This window comes from Crocuta crocuta, unplaced genomic scaffold, assembly GCF_008692635.1.
Source record: "Crocuta crocuta isolate KB4526 unplaced genomic scaffold, BGI_CrCroc_1.0 scaffold8, whole genome shotgun sequence".
NCBI lineage: Eukaryota > Metazoa > Chordata > Mammalia > Carnivora > Hyaenidae > Crocuta > Crocuta crocuta.
The window spans coordinates 1099052-1121414 of record NW_027532162.1 but is presented as its reverse complement, the minus strand read 5'-3'; the positions used below and the strand labels follow the sequence as shown (position 1 = coordinate 1121414).

At 41.2% G+C, this 22363-nt stretch overlaps 1 protein-coding gene across 10 annotated transcripts in view; it reads left to right on the top strand.

Moving 5' to 3' along the window:
- The window catches only part of MARK3 (microtubule affinity regulating kinase 3), a 115435-nt gene that overhangs the window by 71740 nt on the left and 21332 nt on the right, over positions 1–22363 (top strand). For 7 of the 10 annotated variants that reach the window (XM_077776555.1, XM_077776551.1, XM_077776552.1 and 4 more), the window contains 9 exons: positions 2123–2188; positions 6557–6627; positions 12286–12342; positions 14574–14810; positions 14974–15093; positions 16011–16110; positions 16425–16537; positions 17062–17215; positions 21173–21390. In XM_077776555.1, coding sequence (XP_077632681.1) covers positions 2123–2188; positions 6557–6627; positions 12286–12342; positions 14574–14810; positions 14974–15093; positions 16011–16110; positions 16425–16537; positions 17062–17215; positions 21173–21390 — 1136 coding nt within the window. The remainder of the gene's footprint in view (positions 1–2122; positions 2189–6556; positions 6628–12285; positions 12343–14573; positions 14811–14973; positions 15094–16010; positions 16111–16424; positions 16538–17061; positions 17216–21172; positions 21391–22363) is intronic. The other 3 variants (XM_077776558.1, XM_077776556.1, XM_077776553.1) reach the window with 1 other exon arrangement.

The following is a 22363-nucleotide window of genomic DNA, read 5'->3' as shown; positions in this document are numbered from 1 at the left end:
CTGAGTGATATCTCCTACAATCTAAAAATACTATTTCAAGAGTGAAATAGCTGTTAAGACAGCCACTTGACACCCAGCTTAATATCAAAATCAGGTCTAGGAACTGATCAAGTATCAAGGGATGATACTTGATGTTAAGGATACCCTGTCAAGAATTTTTTTTTTTTTTTTTTAGTTTACATCCAAGTTAGTTAGCATATAGTGCAATAACGATTTCATAAGTAGAATCCAGTGATTCATCCCCTACATATAACACCCAGTGCTTATCCCAACAACTGTCCTCTGTAGTGCCCCTTGCCCATCTAGCCTATCCCCCCACATATGACCCCTCCAGCAACCCTCAGTTTGTTCTTTATATTTAAGAGTCTCTTATGTATTGTTCTGCTCCCTGTTTTTATATTACTTTTGCTTCCCTTCCCTTCTGTTACCTGTTTTCTATCTTAAATTCCACATGAGTGAAGTCCTATGATATTTGTCTTTCTCTGACTACTTTCGGTTAGATTAATACCCTCTAGTTCATCCACGTTGTTCCAACCCTATAAGAGTTCTTAAGGCATAAGAATAAAAGATAAAATGGAGCCACAGGAGGAAAAGCTTGTATCCTATTTCATCAAATTTAAGCCACATCATTTAAAAAGCATTATTGGTTGTACATACTGCTAAGGAAAAAAAAAATGCTACCCTCCCATCATATTATTAGTGATATTAGTTAAAATGTGAAAATCTTAGAATCAATAAATACATATAACAAGGAATATAATAGTGAGGAGAAAACCTTTCCTCACTTTTCATTTCAGCCCTTTGCATTTAGCCAGCTAACTCTGAATTTCAGATTCCAGCTTTTCAACCAAATAACCAATCACAGCAGCCTAGAACTAGCTAACTTAAACATATTTTGTTTTTTAGTTAGTTAAGTTGTGCCCTGATTCAAGTTCCCTCTACTTTACTCCTAAATGACATATCTTTGATAATAAGTATGAATTTCTAAAAATTTAAAATTGTATTGGATTCAGAGAGCTTTTGCAGAAGAGCTGCATTGCATTGATATGTTGATGGTTTACCAGCATATATGCCTGAAATTTTTAAAAATTCTTTTTCCTGACAACCTGAACATAATATTTTAGAAATGATACAGCTCCTGAAGCCAAGACTACACTGTATGTTAATTAACTTGAGAATAAATTTTAAAAAAAGAAGAAAAAGAAATATGATAGTTTTATTCATCAGCTCAACAAACATATATTACATACTATGTTAGAACACTTTATTTGGTCTGATGCTCTGTAATAAAGTATCAGAAAACAGTCCTCAGTATGAGACTAGCACACCCTCCCCGTTTTTTGGTAAGTTTAACTTTCAAGTATGTATTACCAAAATAAAGTAGATTTGGAAAAAGTGATTCAGTAGCTTTAGACATGTACTTCAGTTTCATTTAAAAATATGTATATTTGTGATTGATTTGGTTTGGTAAATAAGCAATAATAGAAGTATTAACTCTGTAACAAGAGACTGCTATCCACAGCCACACTGACCCATTGCAAACAATTCTTTAAAAAGTTCTTTTCAGTTAATTATAGCATAATCCCTTCTAATATTTTTCATCTCTGGCTTCAGAATAGTAACAAAAGAACCTTCTTCTCTGAGTGAACAGAAATCTCAAGTGGAATTGTTCTGTATACCCTTAAAACCGTAATGACAAGTGAACAGACTTAAACTTGGAGGAATAGAGTAGATCTGAGCAGCTCCTGCAGAATGGATGTGAAATAAGAACTCTTTTCCCAAGGGGAGAGGCGGAGCTGCTGGGAAGGCAGCTAGCCAGTGTAGACACAGCCCAGGACGAGGATAGAGGAGATACACGCAAGTGCGCTGCCTGGGCTGCTGAGTGCATACCAGAGTTCCATCTCTTGAGCACCCAAAAATTATTTTTATGGAATTCCATGCTTTTATAAAATTTGTTGTTGTAATGTATGATAAAACTCCCAAAGAACATTCTTTGAAGAAGGCCAGTTACAAAAATCTTTAACGGGAAAAGTTACTTTTCATAGTTACAGTTTATATGTACGTTATATATGCATACAGACATTTGTTTCTTTTTTTCCCTATATTCTTTCCCCTCCCCCAGTGAAGTTGTTCGAAGTCATTGAAACTGACAAAACACTCTACCTAATCATGGAGTATGCAAGTGGAGGTAAGACTTTTATATGGTTTTTCTTTCTTCCCTTTTAGAAGAATGCACAGCCACGCTGCCCCTATGGACGATTGTTAAGTTTTGTTCACCATCCAGGGTCGAAATGCAGCCTCAGGGGATCAGGAGGAGAGCCATCTTGGCTCTTCTGTGGGTTCCTATTAAGTACTTCACTATTAGCATTAATAAGTGATAATATCCAAAACTTGGATTTTTATTATGGTAAGATGTACATAACAGAAAATTCAGCATTTTGACCATTTTTTTTTTTAATGTTTCATTTATTTCTAGGAGAGAGAGAGAGACAGCGTGAGCAGGGAAGGGTCAGAGAGAGAGGGAGTCACAGACTGAAACAGTCTCCAGGCTCTGAGCTGGCAGTCAGCACAGAGCCCGATGCGGGGCTTGAACCCACGAACCGCGAGATCATGACCTAAGCGAGAGTCGGACGCTTAACCGACTAAGCCACCCAGGCGCCCCTGACCATTTTTAAGTGTACAGTCCTGTGGCATTAAGTACATTCACATTGTTGTGCAGCCGTGACCACCATCTGTCCCCAGAACTTTTTTATTTTCCCAAACTGAAACTCCGTCTCCATTAAACACTAACCTCCCCCTCCCCCTCCCCAGCCCCTGCCACCCCCAATTCTACTTTCTGACTCTATGAATTGGACTCCTCTTAGGGACCTCATATGAGTGGAATCATCCAGTACTTGTCCTTCTATGACTGGTCTGTTCGACTCAGCATAATGTTTTCAAGGTTTATCCATGTTGTAGCATGTGTCAAAATTTCCTTCCTTTTTAAGGTTGAATAATATTCCATTATGTATATACATATACCACATCTTGTTTAAGTACTTGAATTTTTAAATATATCACTGCATTAGCCTGTTTGAAATAAATGTGTACTGTATATTGGATGGTTTTCTTTATCAGATTTTAATGTCATTGGTGTTCCTCTTTCCCAAGGCCAGAAATGGTGGTTGCAGTGCATATATTTAGATTTTCCTCTAAGTAAAGATTAAGGACTAGTTATTTTTTGCCTACAAGGTTGTATGCATATAGTCATTTTTCTAAAATGCATGTATATAACTATTGTCTTTTACAAAGATTGTCATTTTGGGGTTGAGGCTGGGTTAGATTTGTAGTTTTCAGACCACATGTGAGTCTCCTTGTCTGTAGAGGGTGGAAGCTTTTTTACTGGACTTTGCATGCTCCCTACCTCTACATAGTGACCAGTATACAGCAGATACTCAGCAAATAAGAATTGAGCTGCATTTACGAAATTAAAAACTACTACGGACATATTCTGTTTAACTCTGTGGTATAGCTTTTACTATTTTGATTACAGTAGAGTTTATTGTTAGCACTTTGATCAGACAGAAAATTCAATCACAGCCTCTTTGCAATGAAAAGATTGTAAACCTGTGGCAGGCAAGAATGAGTTATAATAGGCAAACCTTTGACATTACTTTTTCATACTCCTAATTCATTATCAGTTGTCTGATTTAGAGTTTAAATGTTTAATTTGAGAATTATTTGGGATTTTCCACAATTAAGGAATAGTAGGAAGAGCTGACACTTAATTGAAGAACCAAAAATCTGTGTGGAGTTCTAATGCTTTCTGGTCGTGTTACAGAGTTATGTTTGTAACCTTTTCCTTTGTGTAGCTTCTGCAGTGCACAGGTGCCTTCTCTTACCTGATCTCCTTTGATCTTCACAATTACTCTGTGATGTGGCCAGGCAGTGAGGATGGGCTTTTACTCTTGAGTAAATGGAGGCTGGAAGTCATTGTGGTCACGCTGTCAGGCCTGGAGCCCGAGCCTTCTGACAGTGGATAGCCTCTCCTGTGTGGTCAGTTGGTCATGGCTTTCCGTTCCCATGTATCTTAAAGGGTGAGCTTTTGAAAACACAGACGTGGGGTCGGTCCAGCCAGTGCCTCTCATTGACAGTGTGACCTGGTAAATTAACATGCCTCTGAGCCTCTTAGTGGACATGCTGACACAGCCCTCCTTTGAGGGCTCAATGAAGGGCTCAGCGCTGTAATGGCACTGTTCAGTGGTGGTGTGGTTTTCTGGCTTGGGCTGTTTTAATGAGCTCAACAAAGAGCTGTTAGTCTCCAGGACATCTGTTTTATTGTTGATACATTTGCCATTTGGAACAACCAGAGTTTCATAAATTGACTACCTACTCCTCCCTAGCCTGGTATTTTTCAGTTTGGTAGAATCATAGAATTTTAGGATTGGAAGGAATCTTAGAAGTCATCCAAGGCAACTCCTTAAGTTTTACAGCTGAAAGTAAAGCTCTGGTAGGTTGTTCTGTGCCAGTGGCACCCCTGCTAGCGAGTGTCAGGATCTGAGCTAGACCAAGGGTCCTGTCCAGTGTCCTGTCAAACCACACGGTCCCTGGCCTGGGTTGGGAAGGCCACTATTTGCTGTCTTTTTCCTCATAAATTGCCTTTTGAGGTTTTTAGTTTAGCTACTTAATCTGAGTGCTAATACATTTTTAATAAGGAAAATAAAGAGATCTGGGCTAAACTCCTGATTTATAAGTTGGATTCCTGATTTATAACTTAGTAATTTTAATTTTGAGTGTGACTTTATGGTTCCAAAATCTCTTAAGAGGTTTATATTGCTTTTGAATTTATAAAAATATTATTTTAAAATTATATTGACAGACTTGGACTTTTCTCCACATTAGAACAACTAGTGGGTTTAATTAATCCATTAATTTTATTTTAAGTCAGAACTTTTTCATATGATATGCACACATCTTTAGTGGTTTTCACTTTTTAACCACTTGTTTTGACATTGTTTACTATTCTGCAAATAGAAAGGTCATTTGCTTAGAAAATGGTGACATTTTACCGAGCTGACATTTAACTTCATCATTCATCGTAGTTAACACGAACTGTGTAGTGTAAATTAGCACGTAATGCCTTTGAAAAGATCATTATGCAATCAAATGAGAACTTGAAAATACAGTATTTATGCTCATCCATTATTTAAAAAGCTTTAGTTAGGGCTAGAACCTTAAAAGTTAGAGAGATTAATATACAATTCAGAGATTAATGTACAGTTTCCTCAGAAGTATTTGTTATTTTCTGAAAGTAAGCATTTTTTAAGTGTAAAAATATTTTAGTCGAAGGTTGTCACTAAGCCGATGGAAACATTCTTTATTTGTATGAAGTAGATGTGATGCTTTCCCAAACACATTTAAGTCTAATTTGGTAAACTAAACTAGTACCCTTTTTTGTTGATTTGAGGTATTGTTTCTTTACTCCAAATTGATAAGCAATTGGCAATTCTGATATATTTCCTGTAGTGTCACCTCTTCCCTGAGGAATCACTACTGTGTTAACTACCAGCTGGATGTCCACCAGCATGGTCCGCTGGCTTGAACTTCCCACCTTACCCTGCCCGCCACTGCCCACCACTTCCGACTGCAGGCCCAGCCTTCCTCCTCCTTGCCCTGATTACTGCGCTACGCCCACTTGTCTTTTGTTCCTTCCCCACCCTGCCCCCTCTCCCTAACTGGCCAGAGTGACACTTTTAAGAGGTCAGTCATTTCACACTCTGCTTCTCCTCTCACTCAGAGCCTAGCCTCCGGGACTCTTCATGACCTCACTCCTTCTTCCCATCTCCGTACCTGTCCACCAATTCCCTTCCCCTTGTTCATGCTTCTCCAGTCACATGGCCTCCTTGTTCTTTTCTCTGCCTAGACTCTTTCTCCCGGATAAGGACATTGTCCACTCCCTCACAGTAGTCAGCAAAACACTTGCACATGCAGACACACTTCCTGTTTACTTCCCCATGTCTGCTACACAGTCCTGTCAGCCAAGATGCTGTTTGCCTGTTCACTTATTGTGTCTCCCTGCTAGACTGTAAACTCTCCACGAGGAAAGGGACTTCGCTTTGTTCACTGCTGTCTTTCCCCAGAGCCTAAAGCAGTGCTTGGCAGCTAGTAGGCACTCAGTAAATATTTGTTGAACAAATGAATGAATTCAGGAACTGCTTTTATCGTAATCCTACAGTGAAGGCGTCATCCTCTTTTAACATGAATCACTTTCCCATGTTACCTTTCAGTTTTTATTGAAGTCCATTGAAAACATAATGGTTAAAATAAAAGTCGTATAAACATAGGAGATTTTAACTGTAAGCCTTTTCTCTAGCTTAAAGATTTTTATCAATGAATTTTTGCCTATAGTTAAACTTAAGGCTAACTTAGTTCAAAATCCACATGTTTCTGTTTATCTTCACACCTGTATTTAAAAATAAAATCTGGGACTTTCCTAAAAGTGAAATATCATCAATTTATGGGAAAATTAATGCTCCAAAGGAGGACTTCCTCTTACTTTCATTTCTCTTGATTTTAGGTGAAGTGTTTGACTATTTGGTCGCACATGGAAGAATGAAGGAAAAAGAAGCAAGAGCTAAATTTAGACAGGTATGGATTAATGCACCTTTGGTTTATTAATCTAGTAAAGTTATCTTGCTTAAACCCTGAAGCAAACAGTGTTTGCCTCAATAAATGGTTCTAAGTCCCATTGGATGGAGCAGGGGGTTGGCCATTGAGTCCAACAAAAATTTATTAAGTGTCTTTCATGCCTAAGGCACTGTGCTAAAAACAACCATGGGTTCTATTTCTAGCTTTATCAAAATTTTAGTCTCACGGTTAACCTTGCTTTTTGGTAGTTGAGCCTCAAAAATCTAGAGTCTTTCAAAACACCTACAATTACATTAATTAAAACCATCTCCCAGTTTTTAGCAAGAAGAGTGTCACAGTCCCACAATTCATTATTAGTTTTGTCTTTACCCTGCTCTTCAAAGACACACTCATTTTATTTTTTATTTTTTAAGTTTATTTATTTATTTTGAGAGAGGGAGAGAACGAGCTGGGGAGGGGCAGAGAGAGAGGGAGAGGGACAGAGGGGAAAGAGCAGGCTCTAGGCCCTATGTTGGCAGCAGAGAGCCTGATGCAGGGCTCAAACTCATGAACCGTGAGATCACAACCTGAGTCGAGGTTGGATGCTTAACTGACTGAGCCACGCAGGCGCACCAAAGACACACTCATTTTAATAAGGAGGTTTTAAATATAAAGGGGACCTAACTCCCTGTTTTTATTCATCATAATTACTGATGGATCATTATGTACCAGATATTGGAATAAGTGCTTTATCTACATTAACATGAATCTTGCAGCATCCCTGTGAGTTAAGGGGTATTATGTTCATTTACTAAAGATTAGAAATCTGAGGCACAGGAAGATTAAATAATTTGCCCAAAATTTGATGTCTGGCAAGTAGCAGACCTGCCAGTGATTCAGACCCAGGTCCCCTGCCTGGACAACTCAAATTCTTAATCATTATATTCTCCTCTAGTTTTAGATTACAAATCAGCAAACTCTTTCTGTAAAGCGCCAGAGAATAAATATTTCAGGCTTTGTGGCCCGACCAGTCTGTGTCATGGCCATCTAACTCGACTGCTGTAGCACAGAAGCACCTGTAGACAGCTTATGAATGACTGTGCGCACTTGAGTGTGTTCTAGCAGCAATTCACGTACAAGTGGTGGGGCGGATTTGCCCACCCTGGGTAGAGATGCAGAAAAGGAGCAGGCTGCTTTACTGCTTTGACTGATTGATTTTAACTTTTTTAATGTTTATTATTTTTGAGAGAGAGATAGAGCAAGNTATGAATGACTGTGCGCACTTGAGTGTGTTCTAGCAGCAATTCACGTACAAGTGGTGGGGCGGATTTGCCCACCCTGGGTAGAGATGCAGAAAAGGAGCAGGCTGCTTTACTGCTTTGACTGATTGATTTTAACTTTTTTAATGTTTATTATTTTTGAGTGACAGATAGAGCAAGAGAGAGAGAGAGAGAGCGTATGAATTGGGGAAGGACAGAGAGAGGGAGACACAGAATCTGAAGCAGGCTCCAGACTCTGAACTGTCAGCACAGAGCCGATGCAGGGCTTGAACCCACAAACTGTGAGATCACGACCTGAGCTGAAGTTGGCCACTTAACCAACTGAGCTACCCGGGCACCTGCTTTACTGCTTTTAAACTTACTCTGTACTGGGGCACCTTTGGGGCTTAGGCAATGAAGCATCTGACTCTTGATTTCCGATCAGGTCATGATCTCACTGTTCTTGGGATCCAGCACATCAGACTCTCACCTGCTTGGGNCTTTACCATAAAAGGAAGACAAACAGGATCACTCTTTTCAATGCTGAAATATACATTTTGGTGTGGCTCAGTCTGTTAAGTGTCTGATCTCAGATCATGTCATGATCTCATGGTTTGTGAGTTCGAGCCCTGTGTCAGGCTCTTTGCTGACAGCTCAGAGCCTGGAACCTACTCTGGGTTCTTTGTCTCTCTCTCTCTCTGTCTCTCTCTCTCTCTCTCTCCCTCTCCCTCTCTCTCTCCCTCCCTCCCTCCCTCCCTCCTCTCTCTGCCACTCCCCCACTCACTCTCACATGCACACATGCTCTCTCTCTCTCTTTCTCAAAATAAACAAATAAAAACATTAAATTAACTCTGTACTTCACTAGACATCAGTTCTGTATTTAGACAGCAGTACAGCCTCGTTTCAAAACCTTTAATTTTTGGGTTTTTTTTGTTTTTTTTTTTTAATTTTTTAATGTTTTATTTATTTCTGAGAGAGAGAGAGAGACAGTGTGAGCAGGGGAGGGTCAGAGAGAGAGGGAGTCACAGACTCTGAAACAGGCTCCAGGCTCTGAGCTGGCAGTCAGCACAGAGCCCGATGCGGGGCTCGAACCCACGAACTGCGAGATCATGACCCAAGCGAAAGTTGGACGCTTAACCAACTAAGCCACCCAGGCGCCCCAAAACCTTTAATTTTTGTTTTATTTACATACAATGTTGCTGCAGTAGAGGTATAGACAGTAGTCTTTAAAGTTTTCATAATAATTTGGAAAGACAAGTTTAGTTGATTTTCCAGATGTCTCTTAACAGTTGCCTCTTTTGCTTAGTCTGGTGTGTACAGTTAAGGACTTGTTACTCCGTTTAACTTCTGTTGCTTAAATTTAATTTTAAAGCTTAAATACTAATAATATTTTGAATTAAAACCTATTAAATATCAAAATTTGAAACTAATTTTTGGCTATTACTTAACGTCTCATATCCTCAATTTTTCTAGCTACAAAAATTGGAAGTTCTACTTGATGATAAATTTTGAAGTACTTTCCAGTTCTCATATCATTTTATTCTGTGGTCCATGGAGGCAAGCTCAAGTTTTCTCTTTATTATAAAACAAGCCTGTTTGGCCCTTCCCATAACTGTACTCTTAATTTTTGTAAATTGGCCCCTTAAAAGCCAAGTTGTTTTTTTCTTTCCTCATGAAACTTCAGTTCCTTCCCACTCAGATAAATCTGTCTAACTTGCAAACACTTATGTGAATACGGCTTGTTGTCTGTGAGGGTTTGTTGTCTGTGAGGAGCGGGCTGCTTAGCGCCCTCCAGCAGCAACAGGTTTGAGCCCGACCTTCTCCAAGGAAGTGGCTCAGTGTTTAACCCTATAACTGCCCCTCACTTCTTCCTTCTCCACTCAGCACCCTGACGGGGTCCCAGTTGTCTGAGGGGCTTGGATATTGACTAACCCACGTCTTGAGGCACCTGCTTAGTTCTTTATTTTAAATTTCCTGCAGAAATTATTAAGTCTTTATTTGAGGAACCTATTTGTTTGTCCAGGAAAGATAGTGTATATGCTTTTACAACTAATGATTTGATTTATACTGCTTACAATTTAATGTAATCCTTTCTTCTTGCCTTGTTATTTCTTTAAGATCCCTCACTTCAACCTGGAAGGATCAAGTGAGATACTGGTGTTTCCTCTTTGCTCTGATTCTACTAGCCACACTTTCCAAAGTTTTACAAGCCGTCCTTACTTTAATACATGTTCCTGTTGGTGGCAAAGAGGAAGGTGTGCCTCACACAGTACCATCAGCAGGGTCATGTTTCCTGCCAGAGACTGGCCTTTCTTTTCATACCCATTAGCAGGGGTGGTCTCCTTCCCAGCTCCTTCGCCACTCTTCTCCCAGTGACTGTGTGTGTGCTTTTAAGCTTTTGAATAAGAGCTGTGTTCTTCTCAAAGAGAAAGGCTAGATTCCCGGCTCTGTCTTCCTTCCTCGCATCCTCCTTGGTGGGTTGGTAGTTGCTGCCTCTGTTCTTTCCTGTCTGGCTAGAGGCAGATTAGGCTTGCATTCATATTTCAACCTGGAAAACATACAGATTCTCAATTAAAAAAAAATTAATGTTTTATTTATTTCTGAGAGAGAGAGAGACAGCGTGAACAGGGGAGGGTCAGAGAGAGAGGGAGACACAGAATCCGAAACAGGCTCCAGGCTCTGAGCTGGCTGTCAGCACAGAGCCCGACACGGGGCTCGAACCCACGAACCATGAGATTATGACCTGAGCTGAAGTCGGAGGCTTAACCGACTAAGCCACCCAGGCGCCCCTCATTTTCTCAGTTTTCCAGCGGACAGAATCAAACAGTGTAAATGCTAACCCAAGGTAACAGATGTTCTGAACCATATTTTGACATTAGAATTTTTCTATTTTTTGTTGGTTATAAGTTGATCTGATCTTGTGAATATTCACTTTATAAAGTATGAGGCTGCTTAGGAAAGCCCTGATTTTGGCATCACCTCACCCCAACCACAGTTCAGCTTCTGCTTGCTGCTTGTTTTGAACCAAAATACAAATTGATAAAACAGCCTGGGGTGCCCAGCCAGCTCAGTCAGTAAAGGATGTGAGTCCTCAGTGAGTTCATACCACACACTGGGTACAGAGCCTACTTAAAAACAATAAACAGCCTTCTCTGAGTGTTTATATCCAGTGTAGGTGGATGTGTAGGGCTTACAATTAAAAGCTGATGATGATCTGGAGAAGTTTTAGAACCCCATTTTTGTATATATGTGGTCATACATAGTTACACCGGCATAATACCAATGAAAAGACTAGAAGCAAATACACTAAAACAACAAGAAATGTTATCAGACATGTACATACCTTTCTGTATTTCCTAAAATTCCTTTAATGAGCATATATTTAGATACTCCTTTTAGATTCTCCTTTAGAAAAGGAAACTTGAGGTGCCTGGGTGGCTCAGTCGGATGAGCATCCAACTTCGGCTCTAGTTATGATCTCACAGTTCGTGGGTTCAGGCTCCACATTGGGCTCTGTGCTGACAGCTTGCTCAGAACATGGAGCCTGCTTCGGATTCTGTGTCTCCTTCTCTTTCTGACCCTCCCCCATTCGTGCTGTGTCTCTGCCTCTCAAAAATAAATATATGTTAAAAAACAATTTTTTTTTTGAAAAAGAAAAGGATACTTCTTAAAATATTATGCAGAAGGGTGAAATTTCAGCAAAATAGTTGTTTAATCAGCAGTACTCATCACAGGGATAATCCAAAGTGGACTAAATAAAAGCATACCATTTGCTCAAAGTGGAAGGGACCCTAACTAATGGAGCACACAACCATTCCATAGTTTGTAGTTCACACATGTTACAACATTTACTCTTCCATTTTGAGGAAGAGGAAACTGATCCTCAGAGAGGTGAAGTAAGTTTTGCTGACTTTGTAGCCACATCAGCTAAAAGGCAGAGAGTATTGTAAGGAGCAGTCTTACTAGAAAGAGAAGTGATTAACAGAGAAGACTCAACCTGGATGGACCCCTGGCCATTGATAGTCTGTAATTGCCAGTTTGGTTTTGAGTTAATTACATGGGTATGGAAAGCTTGCACCGGAGCCATCTGATCCTGGGTCCGGGGGCAACTAGGGTCCTCAAGATCCTGGTGATTTGTTGGGCCCTGGCGCCACATTCAGAAAGAACCAGAATGTCAAAGAATAGGTCCTGAAGGAGACTTTATATTTAAAACTAGAGAGAGTAGCAAAAACATCCTCATCCATCTCTTCTTGCCCTCGCCCCTGAATTTCTCTGAATTAGAAAGTTCAAAGCACAAGAAAATTATTTTCAGAGATCCCCAAAGACATTCAGGTGATCACTCGGTATTTTGCATGTGTGAACATCAGTGAAGTCTTTTCTTCTTAATGATGGTTAATAACCTTGCGTCTCTCCTGTGCAGATAGTGTCTGCAGTCCAGTACTGCCACCAAAAGCGGATTGTTCACAGAGACCTCAAGGTGAGTTGCGGGGCCCTTAGTCTATGTGTGAGTGCTCTGTCTGCATGCATGCAGTTCTCCTGGCGGTCACAGATTAGACTGTGTTATTAAATAAGAAAAAAATAAATCCTATAATAATTGATCCTTTTAATCAGGTTTTGGTATTTAAAATAAAGAAATAGGAAGTTTATTAAAAATATTTTACATTTCAGTTAAGTTAGTTCATAGTTGGTCTCTGGAGATAACTCATCATGCTGCCAAACAGCTGGGGGCCTCCAAGAATATGTGCTGTCACCTAGACGGTACCCTCTGTGCCACCCGACCCCCCTCTCAGTTTCTCTGGTCAGCAGCATTCTCTCCTGTTAACAGCAGTGCCGTTGGAGACCTGCTGCACCATCCTTCACCTCTTCCCTCACTCTTGGCATAGGATAAGGTTTCTAGTTCCCAGAGAAAATAGAAACACCAGGCAGAAACTCCTTCAGTTTCCCAGAGTAAGCTGCACCCACGCGGCCCCTTCCTCTTGTTACAGTCAGTAGGGTGGCCCTGCGGGCCCCGCCTCTGGGTCCTGGGTCCTAACTCCTGTTTCTTCATCCACCCTCTCTACCTGCTGGCTTCTCACCAGCAGCATTTACAAAAACATGTTCAAGTCTGTACTACTTTCCACCAAAAATCCTCTCCACCCCACATCCCCTTCCAGATACCCTCCCTTTTCTCTCTCCACCTTTGCCGCCATACCTCCCCAAACATTGTTCACATTCTGTTACTTGATACCTTCCCCCACCCCCCCCCTTTCTCTCCGCACCCACACTGGTAGCTGCGGTGGGCCCTGGACCCATGCCTGCAGCCAGAGCGGTCTTCTACAGCCCAGCGCCCAGCTGACCCACTGCACCGCCTGCGCATCCGCTCAGGTCCACAGCCTGCCTTCTCCATTCCTGCCCCGGAACATTCACTTCTCATTCTGGTGCCTCATGTCCCTCGGTGCCTCAGTCTTCTTTGCTCTGCTGCCCTCTCAACCCTCAGGCCTTTTTGCTGAACCTACTTGAGCACACTCTTCTCCGTCTCCCTTACCACTGTCCTCATCTAGACCGCCAACATCTTGTACACCAGCTTCTTGTTTTGTCTTCCCTGCTTCAGTCTTGCTTCGCCCAGTCTTGTCTGTTTTACACATTACAGCCACAGTGGTCTTTTAAGAATACAAATAACATTGTCGTTTTCCTCCTGCTTAAGGTAATCTTTAATGGCTTCCCATTGTCATTAGATTGAAAACTCAAACTTCCTACCAGTCACTTGACTGGCCCTTTGTGATTCAGCCATGGCCATGTCCCCTGCACCTCTTTTCCGCACACTGTCTTTCAGTTTCTTGAGTAAAACATGGTCTGTCTTTCCTCTGGGGTTTTCAGACTGTGTATTTTGCCTACCAGCACACCCACTACTATTGACCAAGCCTCCAGGCAGCAGCTTTGATATGACCCCTGTAGGAGACCTTTCTGCTCCTTCAGTGCTGGGCCCACAACTCCCCACACCTCATCTGTCTCAGCACTTAAGTCAGAGTGTGGCTACTTGACTTTCCCCCTCCAACCTGTGAGCCCCTTGAGGGCAAGACCCTGTCTATCTTGTTCATCATTGTACATCCAGACACTGATCTAATGCCTGGTGTGTAATCAGCACGTGGTAAATGTTTGAAATAACTGAAAATGGCTGGGTTCTATATCTTCCATGACACCTAGCCTCCTCCCTCCCCGGTAACAGTCACAGCACAGCTCTTTAGCAGATTTTACGAAATGTGGCTATCCACTTAAAACAAGTTTTCATTTTTTAAAACCTTCTTATTATAATTAATTCAAAAGCTATTTCAAGGAGTTTTTTGATCATTGGGCATTTGTTGTTTAAATTATTGCCAAAGGTAATCTGTACCTCATACCTGTTACTCATTGTTAATGTTAAAAAATTAGAAATTCTGGGGCACATGGCTGACTCAGTCAGTAGAGCATCTGACTCTTGGTCCCAGGGTTGTGAGTTTGAGGCCCACATTGGGCATAGCAATACTTTAAAAAAAAAAAAAAAAAATTAGAAATCTAATTATCTCCTGTTTGGTTTTTTTTTTCCTCTAGAAAGAATGTTTTCTCATTTTATTCATTAGGATATATTAACTTGATATCATTACAAAAAGCTTTTATGAAATGCCTAATTCTATCACAGTTCTAATTATATTTTGGCTAAATTTCATTTTTGTCTTGATGTTTTCCCTCTAGGCCGAAAATCTATTGTTAGATGCTGATATGAACATTAAAATAGCTGACTTTGGTTTTAGCAATGAATTTACTGTTGGCAGTAAACTGGATACGTTTTGTGGCAGTCCTCCATATGCAGCCCCAGAGCTCTTCCAGGGCAAGAAATACGACGGGCCGGAAGTGGACGTGTGGAGCCTGGGCGTCATCCTCTACACTCTGGTCAGCGGGTCGCTCCCCTTTGACGGACAGAACCTAAAGGTATAAGAACTGGTTGCATCCATGTCCTTCAGAATGCAAAAGATTTTATAAAATAATGAGGGTTAATTTTGTAAGAGTCTGTCAGTATCATGGGGTCTCACTGATTTCTTTTTTAACCTAAAAGTTGACTCACTGGTTTTCTTTCCTCCCTCCATCCCCAAAGGAACTGAGAGAAAGAGTATTAAGAGGGAAATACAGAATCCCTTTCTACATGTCCACAGACTGTGAAAACCTTCTCAAACGTTTCCTGGTGCTAAATCCAATAAAACGAGGCACTCTAGAGGTAATCGCATAAGTGCAAAATAAGTAACAACTTTGGAGAGTCATTAAGGTATTTGTAGAACTTTGGTTTGTATGAGAATACTTCCCTGAGGCTTTTTTTTTTTTTTTTAAGCATTTATTCAGTTTTGAGAGACAGAATGAGTGGGGAGGGGCAGAGAGAGAGAGGGAGACACAGAATCTGAAGCAGACTCCAGGCTCTGAGCTGTTAGCACAGAGTCCAGCGCGGTACTCAAACCCACGAACCGTGAGATATGACCTGAGCCAGAGTCGGACGGTTAACCGGCTGAGCCACCCAGGCGCCCCAGCCCTGGGGCTTTTAAAGCAGGAATTGAGGCATTAAAAAACATTTTTAAAAAAATTTGTTGAATGTTTGTTTTTGAGAGAAAGAGACAGGGTATGAGTGGGAGAGGGGCAGAGAAGAGGGAGACACAGAATCTGAAGCAGGCTCCAGGCTCTGAGTTGTCAGCACAGAACCTGATACAGGGCTCGAACTCACGTGTGGTGAGATCAGACCTGAGCCAAAGTTGAACGCCCAACTGACTGAGCCACCCAGGTGCCCCAAAACATTTTTTAAATGTTTATTTATTTTGAGAGAGAGAGAGTGACCACACATACATGAGCAGGCGGGGACAGGCAGAGAGAGAGGGAGAAAAAGAGAATCGCAAGCAGGCTCCATGCTGTCAGCACAGAGCCTGTCTTGAACCTCAGTCTCACAATTTGTGAGACCATGACCTGAGCCCAAATCAAGAGTCACATGTTCAACTGACTGAACCACTCAGGAGCCCCAAAAACATTTTTTAAAGTTGCTTTTTGAGCTGTAATCCATGAAATGTTGAAAATAAATTTTCAACATTTATTTGAGATTGTGGTTATCAGCATGTTTTATTTTATGCTGCTAATGAACAGTTTCCCTTTCAGCAAATCATGAAGGACAGGTGGATCAACGCAGGGCATGAAGAAGATGAACTTAAACCATTTGTTGAACCAGAACTGGACATCTCAGATCAGAAGAGAATAGGTAATTACTCTGTGCCTACATGCTCGTGTGTGTGCAAGTGACATATTTCTGTTCTCGTATGGATATGCCTAAAATGTGAACCATAGGAAGTTAAACATAAGTTATACATGAGGCAGTTTACCTGTTTTGTCATATTAGGAACTCAGCTGTAGTTTCTTGTATTATCTCTTTATTACTCAGAAGTAAGCCAACCGCCCATTTATATTAGAAAATCTGTGATGTTTAGAGTCAAATAAAGGAAATTACTTTAACCTATAACACAGTGATTTTGTATCCAAACAAAACACATAAACTATATTATGCCCTTCTTTTAGATATTATGGTGGGAATGGGATATTCACAAGAAGAAATTCAAGAATCTCTTAGTAAAATGAAATATGATGAAATCACAGCTACATATTTGTTGTTGGGGAGAAAATCTTCAGAGGTAAGAGTAATCGGAAAAGGCTAACATAACTTTTATGTAAATGATCAGTTTAGGAAGCTCTTTTCTTAGTTTTTGTTTTGTTAATATGTACAACATTGGGTATGTCATTTTTAAGTTGACCTACAAACAATGAACCTAATTGCTATGACCTTTACAAGCTCCTGTTTTAACTTTGAGATGGTAACCGTAACAGTGGATATTGTCACAGACTTGAACGTCATAAGTTAACCTGTGGTCATTAATAGTTTGCTAATAATGTAAAGTATCAGGTGAAGTAAATAGAGTGTTTTATGTTACTTGAAAAAGCCTAGAAAGAAAATCATAAAGACCTGTCCTTTCGTGAGCTTTTCAGCAGTCAGAAAAACCCTTCTGCCCAAATGTAAGGTTGTTGTTTTGTACATTGTGCTTCTTCGTCTGTAAATGAACTGTTTGTGAGAGGTTTATGTGTTATGAGAAGTTTAGTTTCCTAACATACCATTTGGGTCCGTGTTGTGGTTTGCTCTGTTCTTCTCATTTTCTCTCAGCTGGATGCTAGTGACTCCAGTTCTAGCAGCAATCTCTCACTTGCTAAGGTTAGGCCAAGCAGTGACCTCAACAACAGCACTGGCCAGTCTCCTCACCACAAGGTGCAGAGAAGTGTTTCTTCCAGCCAGAAGCAGAGGCGGTACAGTGACCATGGTAAGTTTGAGACCATTCCACTCTGTTCTCCTGGAGTCTCCCCTTACACAGAAGGCCTCCTAACATTGGGAAGCACTCTTTTGCTTAAGGCCTTTTGGGGTGGGAAATTGACTTGATTTCCTTCAGGGCTTTTCTTTCCTACCAGTCTTTCCAGTGCTGCCCTGATCATCTCAAGGCTCTGATCTCCTTGGTACCTTCAGTCTTCTGGGCCTCTTGTGTCAGAATCTGGTTCTCTCTTCACTCTCCTCCCCATCTCTACATCAGATTTACTTTCCGGAGCATCATTGTCCAGCACTTTCTGTAGTGATGAAAATGTTCTGGATTGATGGTGTCCAACAGAGTAGCCAGTAGCTGCAACACGTGGCTCTTGGGCACTTGAACCAGGGAAATGGTTTTCAGTTTGGTTTCAGTTAAATCTATGTAGCTACATTGTCAGGTGCGCTCTGGCCACAGGTGTGTCTGAACACCCTCACTCTTGACATATTCACCATGGAAGTGAATTTTTCATGAGACTCAGGACCTAAGAGATGTGGGTACTAGACTTAACAGTTACTCTGCCTTCAAGGCAGCCCTGTGTTGGAATCCAGAGACTCTAGCATGTGTGTGTGTTTATTTGCCTGTAACCTGTGAATGTTAATGTTGCAGATGTTTCTTTAATTCCAGAATTTTAAGATCCAGGAACCTAGACCAGTTGGCCTGGTTGTTCCTAACTTAAAAATACATCCTCACGTGGAACACTCATTTATCTTTTGTTCAGTTCACTTCCCTTCTCTGGACATTGTCCACTTGCATTCTTTCACCTTGAGGTTTGGGACTTGCAGTGGCACAGAACATCCCCATGTGGACAGCTTTGGCCTCGTACCAGGAGCGGTGACACTTTGCTCAGTGTCCGTTTGTCTTTCCATTCATGTGCCGCCTATCTGTGGGGTCTGGGCTGATGCAGCATGTGGTACTGAAACTACCAGTAAACTGTGAGTGTATCTGCTATTCTAGGGTGTAACAGAGCCAAGGACCCGTTCTGACACTAGGGATAATGCACACCGCATTTGTAAACCAAGTGTTGATCCAGGTCTCTGTCTTTGTTCAGGTTAATTGTTAAGGAGGGGTTTTCAGTGCATCTGGACAACAGAGCATTTATCAAAAGGTGTCCAGATTACTTTGAACCATCCAGTCTAAAGGGAATCATTTCTAAAGTCTTGGGGGGGAAAACCTGGTAATAGACTTTTCTCCTGTCTCTAGTCACTACCTTAATAGTTAATTCTTCTGGAAGCACATATATTCCATTTGGATTGGTAATGCCTTTCTTGCCCAGCTCAGAAAATTTTAGAGCTATAAAGAGCTTTAGACATGGTGTCATACACTCACCAAATCTCCAATTTTATCAATAAGGAAATAGGCCAAGAGGGCCCATCACGTCTCCCAAGGTTACAAGGATGTTGAGGATGTGGGAGCACCTGTGACGGAACGCCCAGACTTCAGGTCCCAAGTCCCGTGGCTCTGTCCAGTGCCTCAGGGAGTGCTCTGTGTGTGATGGTAATGATCCTTCCTTCTTGGAGCCTCTGGTAAAAAGTTCATTAAAGAGGGGCACCTGGCCGGCTCCATTAGTGGAGCACGCAACCCTTATTCTCAGAGTTGGGAGTTCAAGCCCCATGTTGGATATGGAGCCACTTAAAAACAATTTTTTTCATAAAAAGACTATTCCAGAAATCCAAGTATGTAGAAAGTCACCAGATTCTATGTTGTTTTTTGTTTTTATTCTTTATGGGGATAAAGATGGTGGTCAGCAAAGGAATGATTTGTTTCTACCTCTGGCTGTGTTCTTTTAAGTGTTAAAAATGGGGTAGATTCCAAATATAATACCTAGTAAAGCACACTCACTTGGTCCTGAGTGAAGGCAGACAAGCCTGCAGCTAACCCCACTTTCAGTTTGTCCTTCCTCTTCCGTCTTCTCTCTCCCCTTGTTTCCTACTTCCAGATGCTAGCAGTTTATGTAGGCCTGGTTCTGTGAAATTATAACTTAACTTTTATCTGTGATTCTTAGTTTGGGTCTCAGGTGTGAACCCCCGGTATGTGTGCACCTATTTTTCTAGGAGAGGTGATATTCATTAGATTTTCAAAGTGTTTGTCTTATAAAAGAAAAAAAAAAAGGTCATTGGCTTATTAATCAGTGGCACCGGGGCAGTTTGGTAGTGATCAGAAAAAAATAAATCTGCATGCATTTCTGCCATCTTACACAATGATGGATTCCACTTGGAATGAAGATGGAAATGTGAGAAACATGGAAATAGTAAAAGAGAACACAAGAAAATTTGCTTTTTGCTTTATAACTTGGACTAGTGAGAGTCAGTCTGACTGAAACCCTAGCACTGGCAGTCATGAAAGAGAAGACATGTTTTTACCAAGTTTGACTACATAAAACTCACACTCTGTGTGAGACAGCCACACCGCGGAACACTACTCAGCAATAAAAAGGAACAAAGTATTGATAGGTGCAGCCATTTGCATTGATCTCAAGGGAACTACACGGAATGGAAAAAAAATCTCAAAAGGTGTCATGAAATTGATTCCATTCATGTAACATTCTGGAAAATTGGGAATGAAGGATGGAGACCAGACCAGTGGATGCCAAGGTTTAGGGAGCTAGAGGCTACGGTGGAGAAGGTGGCTGTGTTGGGAAGGGCAGCCCGCACAGTCCTTGGGACAGGACTGCTCTGGCGTGACCAGTGTCGGCCCGGGCAGGAGACGTGCTTGCAGCTCAGCTCGCTCCGGATGCAAGTACCGCTGGTGAGACTGCGGTCTGAGCCGAGCTTCAGAGCAGGTCAGCAGGAACCCTGAAAGAGGAGGGTGTCCTTAGCTGCATCATGTTCTGAGAAGGAAGATAAGTGTTAAGGGTAGTATCACCTGTGCTTGGATAACTCTTGTTTTATATGATAAAATTCCCAAACTGGAAGCCTAGTTTTTTCCCCTCCCATAAATAAAACAAACTTCTTTACTTTTAATCCCGTTCTAAGTAGATTTATCATTTAGATTTTGTCCAAGAAGTAGCTTTCTTCTACCCCACCCCAACCCCTTTTTAGTAGATCTAAAACCTAAAGTCTCTTCTATTATAGAGTAAATGAAAAGCATGCGATGCCATTCCTGAAGATTACCACTGGACGATATCCATAACGAGTATATGAGTTATCATGTTCATTTCCAGATTCTCTGAGCTTCAAGTCTCCTATGCTGCCATCAGAGTCTCCAGATGCTATTTTGTAGAATATCAGTTAACCGTCCATCCAGGACGTGCCTGGCACACTCCGCCTGGGGTGGGATGTGACTGGGAGCCTCTGCCTCTGCCCTCCCTATTGTTTGCGTGAGGAACTTGCCTTCCTCTGCCTGTGTCACCTTTCCCTGTCTACTCAAATTCCTGTTTATCTAGAAGATTATGAGTGTTTTAAAAAAGATCCAGGATAAAACTTCAGAAGTAACGACCCGTAAATCTATTCTGTTCTGTTCCAAAAGGTGTAGGCATCTCTTGTACAAAAAGGGAGAAATAAGGATCACTCAGATGTACCAGAGGAAGTAGTTCATGCCTCATGATACACATGCACCCAGGTAGTTTGCTTGGTTCTCTGCACAGTAGCCCTCTAAACATGGTTTCAGTGGACAGCTATCCCTGAAGGTATTTCTGAAGCACAACCATACAAACTTATTAATAATCTTTAAAAAACTTTTAAGTAGAAAGGGACAAATGTGAAATTTCAAAATTGAATTCATTGTATAGGGAAGGACATTGTACTTGGTGGGAAAACTCTTACAGGATTTTACTGTCTTGTGTTTTCTCAGATGATAGCAGTCTTGGGTCATCTTATAAAATATGTTTGAAAAAAAAATAAATAAAATATGTTTGTTTTCACAGAAGAAAATATAAAGCTAAATTCTGACTTTTAAAAAAGTAAACTGTTTTTATTTTAGCTGGACCAGCTATTCCTTCAGTTGTGGCCTATCCAAAAAGGAGTCAGACCAGCACTGCAGATAGTGACCTCAAAGAAGACGGAATTCCTTCCCGGAAATCAAGCGGCAGTGCTGTTGGAGGAAAGGGAATTGCTCCAGCCAGTCCCATGCTTGGGAATGCAAGTAACCCCAATAAGGCCGATATTCCTGAACGCAAGAAAAGCTCTACTGTCCCTAGTGTAAGTATTGTTAAACTGTAGAGCATTCCTAGAGTTGTAGGGTTATGGTGGTCTAGACATTTTACTCCTGTGTTCTCAACTACCTGCAGTGCTGTCCCCATTGGGCCACCATGCCCAGTCTCCACCTGTAGAGATCACTTTCAGTACCTGTGTTGAAGGGGTTTCTTGCTGAGCCCCATCCCACTAGGTGAGTGACTCCATCTTTTGTGTCAAGGGCTGTTTCTGGTTATTCCACAAACATCTGAAGCTTTAGGTTGTATCAAGTGCTGAGAAACAGAGATAGCTCATAGTCTGACAGGAAATAAATAAAACCAAATGACAACAGTGCAGACAAGCAACCACAGACAGAAGACGCCTAACGGATTCTGTGCTAGACACGGAGGTCTGGTTGCCTGAGGGCCAGGGACATGGTGCGCCTCTTCAAAGGGTTCTGATGATAAAGAACATTTAACCAAGTCCTTACCTTGTGCCAAAGACTGTGCCAGGTGCTTCCGCGTGTATTAGCTAAATTTTAAGGTGGAGAAAATGAAGAAAAATTAGTAATTACCTAAAATTACACTGCTAATCTGAATCCCTATCCTTAACAAATCTCCCTTTTAAATAGGTAGTATTTGTTAGTCTATTCAGTTTCAGAAACTTTTCTGTGAATTGAAACGTGTTCTATCTGACCTAATACAGTAATTCTTACTCTTAGCACTCCTTAAGTAATTTTATTTTATTTTTAAAAATTTTTTACATTTATTTATTTATTATTTTTAAAAATTTTTTTATTTATTTCTAGGAGAAAGAGAGAGAGACAGCGTGAGCAGGGGAGGGTCAGAGAGAGAGGGAGATACAGACTCTGAAATAGGCTCCAGGCTCTGAGCTGGCAGTCAGCACAGAGCCCGATGCGGGGCTCGAACCCATAAACCGCGAGATCATGACCTGAGCAAAAGTCGGATGCTTAACCGACTAAGCCACCCAGGCGCCCCTA